The 12,266-nt window shown below is 42.1% G+C and overlaps 1 protein-coding gene across 1 annotated transcript; it reads right to left on the bottom strand.

Moving 5' to 3' along the window:
• Window positions 1-3,312: 3,312 nt before the first annotated feature.
• Window positions 3,313-11,942, bottom strand: IER3IP1 (immediate early response 3 interacting protein 1). Its single transcript, XM_070736422.1, has 3 exons — window positions 11,780-11,942; window positions 6,495-6,596; window positions 3,313-3,489 (listed from the first exon to the last, which is right to left on the bottom strand). Exons 1-3 carry the CDS (start codon window positions 11,868-11,870, stop codon window positions 3,434-3,436), a joined length of 249 nt encoding a protein of 82 aa, XP_070592523.1. The 5' UTR covers window positions 11,871-11,942; the 3' UTR covers window positions 3,313-3,433.
• Window positions 11,943-12,266: the final 324 nt, after the last annotated feature.

Below are 12,266 nucleotides of genomic sequence, written 5' to 3'. Positions count from 1 at the left end.
CTCTTCTCTTGTAGACCGCACTGAGCTCCTTGGGGAGAAAAAGCAATATAGAAAAAGTAATTATAATACCCGATCAGCATCCAAGTGTGCTGCTAAGCCACAATTCCCTGCAGTCAATCTGGGAATAAAGGCAGAAAGAAAAAAAGAAACACAGCCTATTCTGGTCAGTCAGACTCCCAGGTTTGATGTGAAATTAACTTGGCACGGAGAGACAAAACTTTTTTTTTCACTTTTCAGGGTATCTTTTTAAAATAAAAATTGCATTGCGTAAAAAGAAAATAGCAACTCCACTGTCCTGTTAAAGCTGAAGAAGCTTCCTAGGATGAGAAGCGAAATGTCTTCAAAAGAAAAAAATCCAGTTGTCTCCTGGAAAAGCAGCTTTGGAACATTGTAAATGTGGCTGTTGCCAAGCACCCAAATTTTAGTCAGAAGACCCAAGAGGGGACCCAAATATTGAAATCTAGGATTGCCATCACTTCTTGCCTGAATTCTCAAGTACGTAAAATAATCATTTGTCCAATTATTTAGTTTCCCATTCTTTTTACCTCGCTGGAAAGTCAAGTGGAGCCAGACGATACTTGGTTTTAATGGGAATTATCCAGAAGCCAATGACTGCATTTTATGATGGCTTTGCCAGAGTACTTCCTTCCTTCTGGTTTTTGACAAAGCTGCCTCTTTAGTGAACCACTGGTCTGCTTAACAGCCTTCACTTAACCACCATCACAAAATAAGTTGTAAAATTGGGTTGGTCCCATGAACATCCTGCTTTACGACAGTGACAAAATAGGACTGTCATGAGGTTTTATTAGTTATATCGTTGATGATTGTTTGCTTTTATAGTATTATTTTGTAATGTTTTAATTGTATTTATTGTTTACTGTGTCTATTTTTACCCTTGTAAGCCACCCGGAGTTCACGAGAAGGGGGGCTTATAAATATAATAATTAAAGTTGAATGTGTACAACAGCATGTGAAATTGATTGTCAATCAGTGTTGCTTCCAAAGTGGACAGTTTGATTTCACAGAAATTTGATTTACTTGGAGTTATATTGTGGTGTTTAAGTGTTCCCTTTATTTTTTTGAGCAGTGTATGTATGTATGTGTATGTGCATATATACAGTATATATGAAGGTATACAAATCTAATAAATAAATAAATAAATAAATATGAAAGTCTTGGCATATTCGGGTTTCTTCCGATGTAAGAAACCCGAATATTCCAAGACCTTCATACCTGTACCCATGAAAATCTACGAAAACAAATATATGTACTGTATATATGTAACATATTTTTGCTGATAGTGAAAAGGGAGATTACTATAGATCTACAGTATTTCAGGCTTATTAGCCTTCATCAGGTAGCTACACCGTTTTACTGGGATTTGAACTGGGGTCCATCTTGTAAGGCAAGAGGTCTTAGCCATTAGGCTAGAGGCTCAACTCCTGTATCAGCTTGTACCAGGGAAGGATTATGTGAGGTTTTTTGTCGAATAACCCTGGTATATTCAAGGAATGTCACAGCTCCTTTTTGCCATATTCCAAGGCAGATAATTTTTTTTATAGCCGACAACTATAATCTATAGTTTTAACATATTTTTGCTGATAAAAGATATGTATATTATTATTATTATTATTAATTTGTATGCCGCTCTTCTCCGTAGACATGGGGCAGCTCACAACAAAATAAAAACGATGTACAATAACAAATCTAATAACAAATCTAATATTTAAAATAACTAAAAACTCCTTATTTAAAAACAAGACATACACACATACCTTACATAAAATATGAAGGCCAGGGGGAGACATCTCAATTTCCCCATGCCTGACGCCAAAGGTGGGTTTTAAGGAGTTTAAGAAAGGCAAGGAGGGTGGGGGGCAATCCTAATCTCCGGGGGGAGCTGGTTCCAGAGGGTCGGGGCCATCACAAAGAAGGCTCTTCCCCATGGGTCCCGCCAGACGACATTGTTTAGTCCATGGGACCCGGAGAAGGCCAACTCTGTGGGAACTAACTGGTCGCTGGGATTCGTGCGGCAGAAGGCGGTCCCGGAGATATTCTGGTCCGATGACATGAAGGGCTTTATAGGTCATAACCAACACTTTGAATTGTGACCGGAAACTGATCGGCAACCAATGCCGACTGCGGAGTGTTGGTGTAACATGGGCATACCTAGGGAAGTCCATGATTGCTCTCGCAGCTGCATTCTGCACAATCTGAAGTTTCCGAATACTCTTCAAAGGTAGCCCCATGTAGAGAGCGTTACAGTAGTCAAACCTCGAGGTGATGAGGGCATGAGTGACTGTGAGCAATGACTCCTGGTTCAGGTAGGGCCGCAACTGGTGCACCAGGCGAACCTGGGCAAACGCCCCCATATGTGTATATATGTGTCTGTCTGTCTGTCTATCTATCAACAGTAAATCATTTTTCTGAGGAAAATTCCTCAGTGATTAAATGTTTAGCCCCAAGCTCAAAGGAACAGCAATAGCACTTAAGACTTATACACAACTTTATAACCCTCTCTAAGCGATTTAGAGTGTCAGCATATCGCCTCCAACAATCTGGGTCCTCATTTTACCCACCCCAGAAGAATAGAAGGTTGAGTCAACCTTGAGCCAGTCATGATCGAACTCCTAGCAGTGGGCAGTTAGCCTGCAGTACCGCATTCTAACTACTGCACCACCATGGCTCTTAGAAGACGGAAGGAAAATAATAAGACTAATACTGTAATAGCACTTAGATTCATGATCGAACTCCTAGCAGTGGGCAGTTAGCCTGCAGTACCGCATTCTAACCACTGCACCACCATGGCTCTTAGAAGAAGGAAGGAAAATAATAAGACTAATAATAGCACTTAGATTCATGATCGAACTCCTAGCAGTGGGCAGTTAGCCTGCAGTACCGCATTCTAACCACTGCACCACCATGGCTCTTAGAAGAAGGAAGGAAAATAAGGAAAGACTAATAATAGCACTGGCGGTAGATTTAAATACCGTTTCACAGTGCTTTACAGCCCTCTCTAAGCGGTTTAGAGATTCGGCATATTGCCTCCAACAATCTGGGTCTCCTCATTTGACCCACCTTGGAAGGATCGATGGCTGAGTGAACCTTGAACCTGGTGAGATTCGAACTGCCAAATTGCAAGCAGTCAGCAGAAGTAGCCCGCAGTACTGCATTCTAAACACTGTGCCAATGGGGCTCATGGCGGGAATGTAAGAAGAGCACTTTTAGATCATTGCCACAATACTTAGAAGAGTGGGGAAACTGGTTCAATTTAATTATTGGATTTAATGAAACGGAGTGCATATCAAGCGATACAATAAATATAAACAGCATCTTTATTGAGACGAATATGCAGCTCAGATCGGATCCCACGTGCAAAATAAGTCTGCAGTCTCTTTGCTTGAGTCGCTATCCAGATTTTCCGAAGACAATTTCAACCAAATAATAACAGTAGCACAATTGTCACTGTGTTCACTCCAATTAATGGCACTGGAGCGGGGGGGGGAAAAAAGAAAGAAATGTGTCATTTCAAACAGCAGCCTATTGTGTTAAACTCAAAAAATAGCAAAAGGGGAACTCCCACCCCCCGCCACACACACACAATTTCTCTTCTCTCCATTCCTGTGTGGTTTTGATCATTTTTCGGAATACAATGTAATAGGACAAGGATGTCACTTTAACGAAACCGCTAAAATATAGGAGAAATGCCACAAGTGGATTCAAAAAAGATACCAGACAGAATGACAGTTAATTTTAGACTAAAGGTGTACCAAAATATCTGATTATTTTTTTCTTCAATTGGCTTACTGTAAATATGCATACATTCACAACTTTCGCTATTTTAATATCTTTCTTTTTACGGTATAAGATTTTTTATTTTTCTCCACCATGAAATAAAACAATATACAGTGGTACCTCATGATACGAACCCCTCGTCTTATGAACAACCCGAGATACGAACCTGGGGTTCAGAAATTTTTTGCCTCTTCTTACGAACCCGCCGCCGTCGAGAAGCCCCGCCGCCAGGCTGTTGCTTTTTGAAACAGCCGGGGGGGGCTTCTCAGCATCCTCCTGAACCCGAATGCCAAACCCGAATTTCTGGGTTCGGCGTTCGGGAGGCCGCTGAGAAGCCCCGCCACCCGGCTGTCACCTTTTAAAACAGCCGGGGGGCTTCTCAGCGACCTCCTGAACCCAAACGTCAAACCCGAACTTCCGGGTTCGGCATTCGGGAGGCTGCCGAGAAGCCCCCCGGCTGTTTTAAAAGACGACAGCCGGGCAGCAGGGCTTCTCGGCGGCCTCCCGAATGCTGAACCCAGAAGTTCAGCAAAAGTTCGGGTTCGGGAGGCCGCTGAGAAGCCCCAACACCCGGCTATCACCTTTTAAAACAGCCGGGGGGCTTCTCGGCGAACTCCCGAACACCGAACCCGGAAGTTCGGGTTTGGTGTTCGGGTTCAGGAGGACGCTGAGAAGCCCCCCGGCTGTTTCAAAAGGTGACAGCCGGGCGGCGGGGTTTTTTTTGCGGGGTTTTTTCCCCCCGTTGCACGGATTAATTGATCTTACATTGTTTCCTACGGGAAACAATGTTTCATCTTACGAACCTTTCGTCTTACGAACCTTCCCCGGGAACCAATTAGGTTCGTAAGACGAGGTATTACTGTATAGTTATAAACACAACAACAATGCTTAAAATCAACCATATACAAACTTTTCTTTTCTCATTACTCGATCAATGGAGGGTCTCATCTCTCCCCGTGTAAAATTTTCTCTTAATTTTATACATTATTAGCAATTCTTAAAATTCTAAATTAAAATTTTTCCCTCACCATCTTACTACAAAAGGTTACAACAATGTAAAGAATAATAAAATCTCTTTTATCTAAATTTTAATCTTATATCATATAGTTAATTAAAAATTCTCTCTATATATATGTATTTTTAATAAAAGAAACTATTCATAATATATTACCTACATCGTAAAATAAAGTTCTATATGTTTAAGTCTAAACAATAAGTAAATTTTGTGTTATATCATTATATAGTACTACCACCATTTCTCATTTTTGCCATCTGGCTTGCACAGCTTCAATCAAATTCTCTTGTTTCAATTTTTCCAAAATTAACCAATTACTAATACATACATAATGTATCTCTTAATTTTCTATCCAATCATAAAACTTCCCCCCAAATTTTATAATAATCCGAGTCTTGTTTATCTTTAAGTTTCAAAGTCAATCTACTCATCTCTGCACAATCCATAATTTTTCTCAAAACTTCCCTTTCTTTTTGGATCAAAGTAAGTTTCTCATTTTCCTGTTATTGTATTTTCTTTTTCTTGTATTACAGAAATAAAGACAAAGTGTAATTGTATATTAAAAACGGGCAATGATCTGTAAATAGTTGGTTTTTTTATGCATTAAAAACAATAAATAAAACTTTTTTAAAAAGGGAAAAAAAGAAACTGTCCACGACAAAGTTCACTTTTTAAAGAAAAATCTTTCTAAATTGCTTTATTGCCCTTAGGTTTGCCATCACTGTTTTAGCCAATGATACCATTTACCCCATGCTTTGTAGAAGTCTGGATCATCTTTATCATGTATTTCCATTGTTAGCTTACTCATTTCAGCATTTGTAACTTCAAATCATCACTGAACAAATGGCTGTAAGTCGAGGCCTTCTCTGTACCTGGGAAGGAAATTAATTCCCAACTGTTTGGTACCAATACAGGGATACCTCGTCTTACAAACCCCTCGTCATACAAACTTTTCGAGACACAAACCTGGGGTTTAAGATTTTTTTGCCTCTTCTTCCAAACTATTTTCACCTTACAAACCCAAGCTCGCGGCCACTGGGATGCCCCGCCTCCGGACCTCTGTTGCCAGCGAAGCGCCCGTTTTTGCGCTGCTGGGATTCCCCTGAGGCTCCCCTCCATGGGAAACACCACCTCCGGACTTCCCTGTTTTTGCGATGCTGCAGGGCAATCCCAGCAGTGCAAAAACGGGCGCTTCGCTGGCAACAGAAGTCCGGAGGTGGGGTTTCCCAGCGAGGGAAGCCTCAGCAAAATCGCAGCATCAGAAAAACACAGAAGTCCGGAGGTGGGGTTTCGAGGACTTCCATGTTTTTGCGATGCTGCGATTTCATTGAGGCTCCCCTTGCTGGGAAACCCCACGTCCGGACTTCTGTTGCCAGCGAAGCGCCCGTTTTTTGCGCTGCTGGGATTCCCCTGCTGGGATTCCCCTGCAGCATCACAAAAACATGGAAGTCCGGAGGTGGGGTTTCCCATGGAGGGGAGCCTCAGGGGAATCCCAGCAGCGCAAAAACGGGTGCTTCGGCTAACAAAAGGGGTGAGTTTTGGGCTTGCACGCATTAATTGCTTTTCCATTGATTCCTATGGGAAACATTATTTCGTCTTACAAACTTTTCACCTTACAAACCTCGTCCCGGAACCAATTAAGTTCGTAAGACGTGGTTTCGCTGTATTATTATTTTCATCTTACCTCTCATAACCGTCCGTACAGATCGGATCAGATTCATTAACTGCCCTTTAATTCCAGGCTCTTCCCCAAATCCTCCGATACCCTGATCTGTTCCCCAGCCAACTGTATGGAGAAGTTTTATTTTTGGTTAACGTCAAGATAAATAATCAGTGATACGAATCAATAATTTCTTTTAGGAAGCCTGTTTCAAACCCAAACCTAATAAGTAGACAAATTCTCAATTCTTTCTTTAAACGTCAAAGAAATAAACGAAATGAACCGTTAAAATGAACCAGACCATTCGAAATGGCCAAAGAGCAGAATTTCCAGGAATCAGGAAAACAGCAGAAAATTAGTTCTTCATGGGAAACTGATCAGAGAAAATTAAAGTACTAAATGATCCCATCATTATTGAGAAGCGCCACTGTTTAAATCTGATAAATATCAGAAAGTTCTTAAATCTCAAACACAGTAGTACAGTAGTAATAATACACTGTTATTTTTTTACAAAAACAGACCCGTTTTCAACTGTTCTTGCGAAAAATGGGGCACGGAGACTATTTGGGAAGTGTTCCTGGGTGCTGGGGGAAGGATTATCTCAGGGAATGCCTTCTGCTGCACGAATCCCAGCAACCAGTTAGGTCCCACAGAGTGGGCCTTCTCCGGGTCCCGTCAACTAAACAATGTCATTTGGCGGGACCCAGGGGAAGAGCCTTCTCTGTGGCGGCCCCGGCCCTTTGGAACCAACTCCCCCCCGGAGATTAGAATTGCCCTGACCCTCCTTGCCTTTCATAAGCTTCTTAAAACCCACCTCTGCCGTCAGGCATGGGAGAACTGAGATATTCTTTCCCCCTAGGCCTTTACAATTTACGCTTGGTATGTTTGTACAGTATGTATGTTTGGTTTTATAATAAGGGGGTTTTTTTTAGTTGTTTTAGTATTGGATTGTTACATGCTGTTTTTTATCACAGTTGTTAGCCGCCCCGAGTCTACGGAGAGGGGCGGCATACAAATCCAATAAATAGAGAAATAAATAAGGCAAAAACGACCCAGTTTTGCAAAAAATGGCCCATTTTTTGCAAAAATGGGGCGCGCAGAGGATTTGGGAGGCCTGCAGAATGCTCATGGGGGCTGGGAGAAAGGCAAAAACGCCCCAGTTTTCCTGCAAAAACAGAGGGTGTTTTGCCTTTCCCCAGCCCTAAGGATCACTCTGCAGGCCTCCCAAGCCCTCTGCGTGCCCCATTATTGCAAAAAATGGGCCATTTTTTGCAAAACTGGGTTGTTTTTGCCTTATTTATTTCTCTATTTATTGGATTTGTATGCCGCCCCTCTCCGTAGACTCGGGGCGGCTAACAACTGTGATAAAAAACAGCATGTAACAATCCAATACTAATACAACTAAAAAAAACCCCTTATTATAAAACCAAACATACATACTGTACAAACATACCAAGCATAAATTGTAAAGGCCTAGGGGGAAAGAATATCTCAGTTCCCCCATGCCTGACGGCAGAGGTGGGTTTTAAGAAGCTTACGAAAGGCAAGGAGGGTCGGGGCAATTCTAATCTCCAGGGGGAGTTGGTTCCAAAGGGCCGGGGCCGCCACAGAGAAGGCTCTTCCCCTGGGTCCCGCCAAATGACATTTTTTAGTTGACCGGACCCGGAGAAGGCCCACTGTGTGGGACCTAACTGGTCGCTGGGATTCGTGCAGCAGAAGGCATTCCCTGAGAAAATCCTTCCCCCAGCACCCAGGAACACTTCCCAAATCGTCTCCGTGCCCCATTTTTCACAAGAGTAGGGCTTTGCAGGGCCCAAAATGACTGTATTCGGTGTATAAGACACGCTGAAATTTCCACCCTCTTTTGGGAGGCAAAATATGTGTGATATACTCTGAAAAATACGATAGATGACTTCACTTCAGAATTTTAGTATTCGTTAGAACAGTGTTTCCTAACCGTGGCAACTTGAAGATATTTGGACTTCAACTCCCAGATTCTGGGAGTTGAAGTCCAGATACCTTCAAGTTGCCAAGGTTGGGAAACACTGTTCTAAGGATTGCTAATTTAGAGTTTAAAATTTTATACCAAAACACTTGTTAATAATAACACTTAATTCCCACAGCACTCTTGCCATACTTGCATCAAAACTTCCCTTACTTTATGTCTAGTAAAAGACAGCAGTATATGAAAGTCCCTAAGTGGGCATCCACAGTGGAAGTGACCGTCCACCTTTCGGACATAAGTAAAATGGTTAAGTATGATTCATTTTTATTTTATTTTATTAGATTTATAGGCTGCCCTTCTCAGGCAGTTAACAACCCTTGGAAAATGTTTTGAGACTGGAAATAGTCCAGAATGCAGCCGCGAGAGCTGTCATGGGTGTACCTCAGTATGCCCATATAACATCTACGCTCCTTGAGCTGCACTGGCTTCCTATTGGTCTCTGGGCACAATTCAAGGCGTTGGTTATTACCTATAAAGCCCTATATGGCTCAGGGCCAGACTATTTATAGGACCGCCTACTGCCACACACCTCCCAGAGACCAATAAGAGCGCACAGAATTGGCCTCCTCTGTGGCTGCCCCGGCCCTATGAAACCAACTCACCCCCCCCGATGTCCGTACAGCCCCCACCCTACTGACTTTCCGCAAGGCCACAAAGACCTGGCTTTGTATTATTATTATTATTATTATTATTATTATTATTATTATTTATTATATTAGATTTGTATGCCATCCCTCTCCGAAGACTCAGGGTGTGTATGTACAGTATAAGATTTGACTGCTTTTTTATGTAAATGGGTTTTATCAAGGGGTTACTTTTAGATATTATATTCGACTTATTTTTATTGCTTGTATCTTTTTGAATCTTATCATATTATTTTGTAAGCCGTCCTTCAGGACTGGGCGGCATAGAAGTCGAATAAACAAACAAACAAACAAACAAACAAAAAAATAAAAATAGGCACAGTAACAATAAATACAATTAAAACATTAGAAAATAAATAATACCCACTATAAAACAAACAACCACCCTTCATGCATACTAATGGCCAGAGCGAAGACTATCGCTCACTGCCCCTGGCATAGATGTGTTTTTAACACCTTTCCAAAGTCGAGGAGAGTGGGGGACAGTGCAGATCTCCAAGGAGAGTTGGTTCCAGAGGGCTGGGGCTGCAACAGAGAAGGCTCTCCCCCGTGGATCCGCCAGTCAGCATTGTTTGGCTGATGGGATCTGGAGGAGGCCGACTCTGTGCAACCTAATTGGTCAATGGGACATGTGAGGCAGAAGACAGTCCCGTAAATAATCTGGTCCAATGCCCTGTAAGGCTTTATAGGTGATAACCGACACTTTGAATTCGGAGACCAATCGGCAGCCAGTGCAGTTCACGGAGTGCTGGACTGATGTGGGAATACCTGGGTACCCCCAACACGGCTCTTGCAGCTACCTGCTGGATGAGTTGAAGTCTCCGAAAGGTCTTCAAGGGTAGCCCCAAGAAGAGTGCATTGCAGTAATCAAGCCTAGAGGTAATGAGGGTGTGAGTGACTGTGAGAAGAGACTTCCTGTCCAAAAAGGCCCACAACTTAGAGAACAATTGGAAGATCAGGGTATAATTATTGACCGGTGGCTGCATTTGCAAATTCAATCACAGTACAAAAAAGATAAATGAGACAGTTCCACAACAATTAGACAAAATATTGATTGGACCAGATGAAAAGTTAATAACAAAAAATTAATAACTTTTTATTAATAACTTTTTAATAATTAATTACTAATTAATTATTGGATTGTCACATGCTGCTTTTATCATTGTTGTTAGCCGCCCCAAGTCTACGGAGAGGGGCAGCATACAAATCCAGTAAATTATTATTATTATTATTATTATTATTATTATTATTATTATTATTATTATTATTAAAGAAAAAGACACCATGGTCTTTTGAGACCAAAGGATGCCAATGCAATGTGTTTGTGGGAATTAGAAAACACAAGCATTCCGCGATTTACACATCCTTCACTTAGCTGCAGCAAAAAAGTTATTTTACAACTGGTCTTTACACAATCATTACAGAAACCTAGTCACCTGGTCAACATTTGGTCATTCAAAGAGTGCTCCTGTAATAGTTAAAGCGACAATTACCAAACAGTTCAGCTGTTTGCACAACATTGTTAGCTTGTGCCAACAGAAAAGAATATTTGCAGCTCAGGGTTAAACTATGGACTCCTTGGTTGTTTTCTGGTATTTGTTTCATCTTAAGTGCTAAGAATTCTTACATAAATCAAGTATTCAATTTTCAAAGGATAACTATTATGCATAAACCTACATACAGTTGTTAAGTGAGTAACAGAGTTCAGTGAATCTGTTTTCCCAACCAACTGGAAAGAGAACTAACATATTTCATTCCGGCCTATACATGATCTGATTGGGATGCTTGATGGTATGATTGCAGTGATAAAAGATTTAAGGGTTTTAAATTAGTATTAGAATAGAATTCTTTATTGATCAAGTGTGATTGGACACATAAGGAATTTGTCTTTGGTGCATATGCTCTCAATGTACATAAAAGAAAAAGATACATTTGTCAAGAATCATGAGGTACACTTCATGATTGCCATAGGGGTCAAATAAACAATGAAGAAACAATCAATATTAATAAAAATCTTGATGATTCAAGCAACAAGTTAATCATACTGTCATATTGGGAGGAAATGGGTGATAGGAATGATGAGAAAAAACTAGTAGTAATTATTGTTTTAGTAGTAATAATGCTCTAATTTGATTATTTTATACTGTTTGTTATTATTATTGTTATTTTTATTATTATTATATGTTGTTGTTGTTGTTATTATCATCATTATTTATCATTATCATTATTATTATTATTGTAAGCTGCCCGGATTCCTTCGGGATTGGGCGGCATACAAATCTAATTAATAAATAAAATAAACTTTGCTTGTCAGTAGGTTGCAAAAAAGTGATCACATGACGCCCGGATTCGCCCATTGGTCACATGATCCAAATCCAGAGGCCATTGGCTCATATTTATGACCGTTGCAGTGTGATGCGATCCTCCTTTTTGCAACCTTCTGACCAGCAAAGTCAAGGGGTGTGTGTGAGCCAGACTCAATCCTACGACCTAACTAAACAAATGCAGTAATTCGCTTACCAGCTGTGGACAAGAAAGGTCGCAAAATGAGGCAGAGGGGGTCGTAAGTCGAGGACTACTCCGCGCTCTTAAACTACCCCCCCACCCGCCCCGCCCAGGACCCCCCCCTCCCCTCGCCGGGGCCTTTGCGGCCGACTCACTCCTGCGGAGGAAGCGCTCCTCGTGCAGCACCGCGATGGCGTTGACGAAGAGCAGCGCGGCCTGCAGCAGCGAATACAGCGTGAACGCCATCCCGGCAGCGCCAGCGCCGCCGCCACCGGCTTAGACCTCTACGCACGCGCGGAGTGCGCCCCGAACGTGGCGATGGGCGGGGCGGACGGAACGTCGCCAAGGCGGTGGTTGGTTGGACGGGCCGTAGAAGCCACGCCCCCTCCCGAAGCGCCCCACAGAGAGGGCGGGGCCGTAGCCGCCCGCCTTCGTCGCTTCTCCAATCTGGCGACCACAGGCGACGATGGACTAAGACAAGAGTAGGCATTTGGCTCTTCTATGGCTTGTGGACTTCAACTCCCAGAATTCCTGAGCAAATCATCCTAGCTCAGGAATTCTGGGAGTTGAAGTCCACATGTCATAGAAGAGCCAAGTTTGCCTACCTCTGGACTAAGGAGAGCCGTAGCACTTATATACTGC

Source organism: Erythrolamprus reginae, chromosome 2 (assembly GCF_031021105.1).
Source record: "Erythrolamprus reginae isolate rEryReg1 chromosome 2, rEryReg1.hap1, whole genome shotgun sequence".
Classification (NCBI taxonomy): Eukaryota; Metazoa; Chordata; class Lepidosauria; order Squamata; family Dipsadidae; genus Erythrolamprus; species Erythrolamprus reginae.
This window is presented reverse-complemented; position numbering and strand designations above follow the sequence as displayed.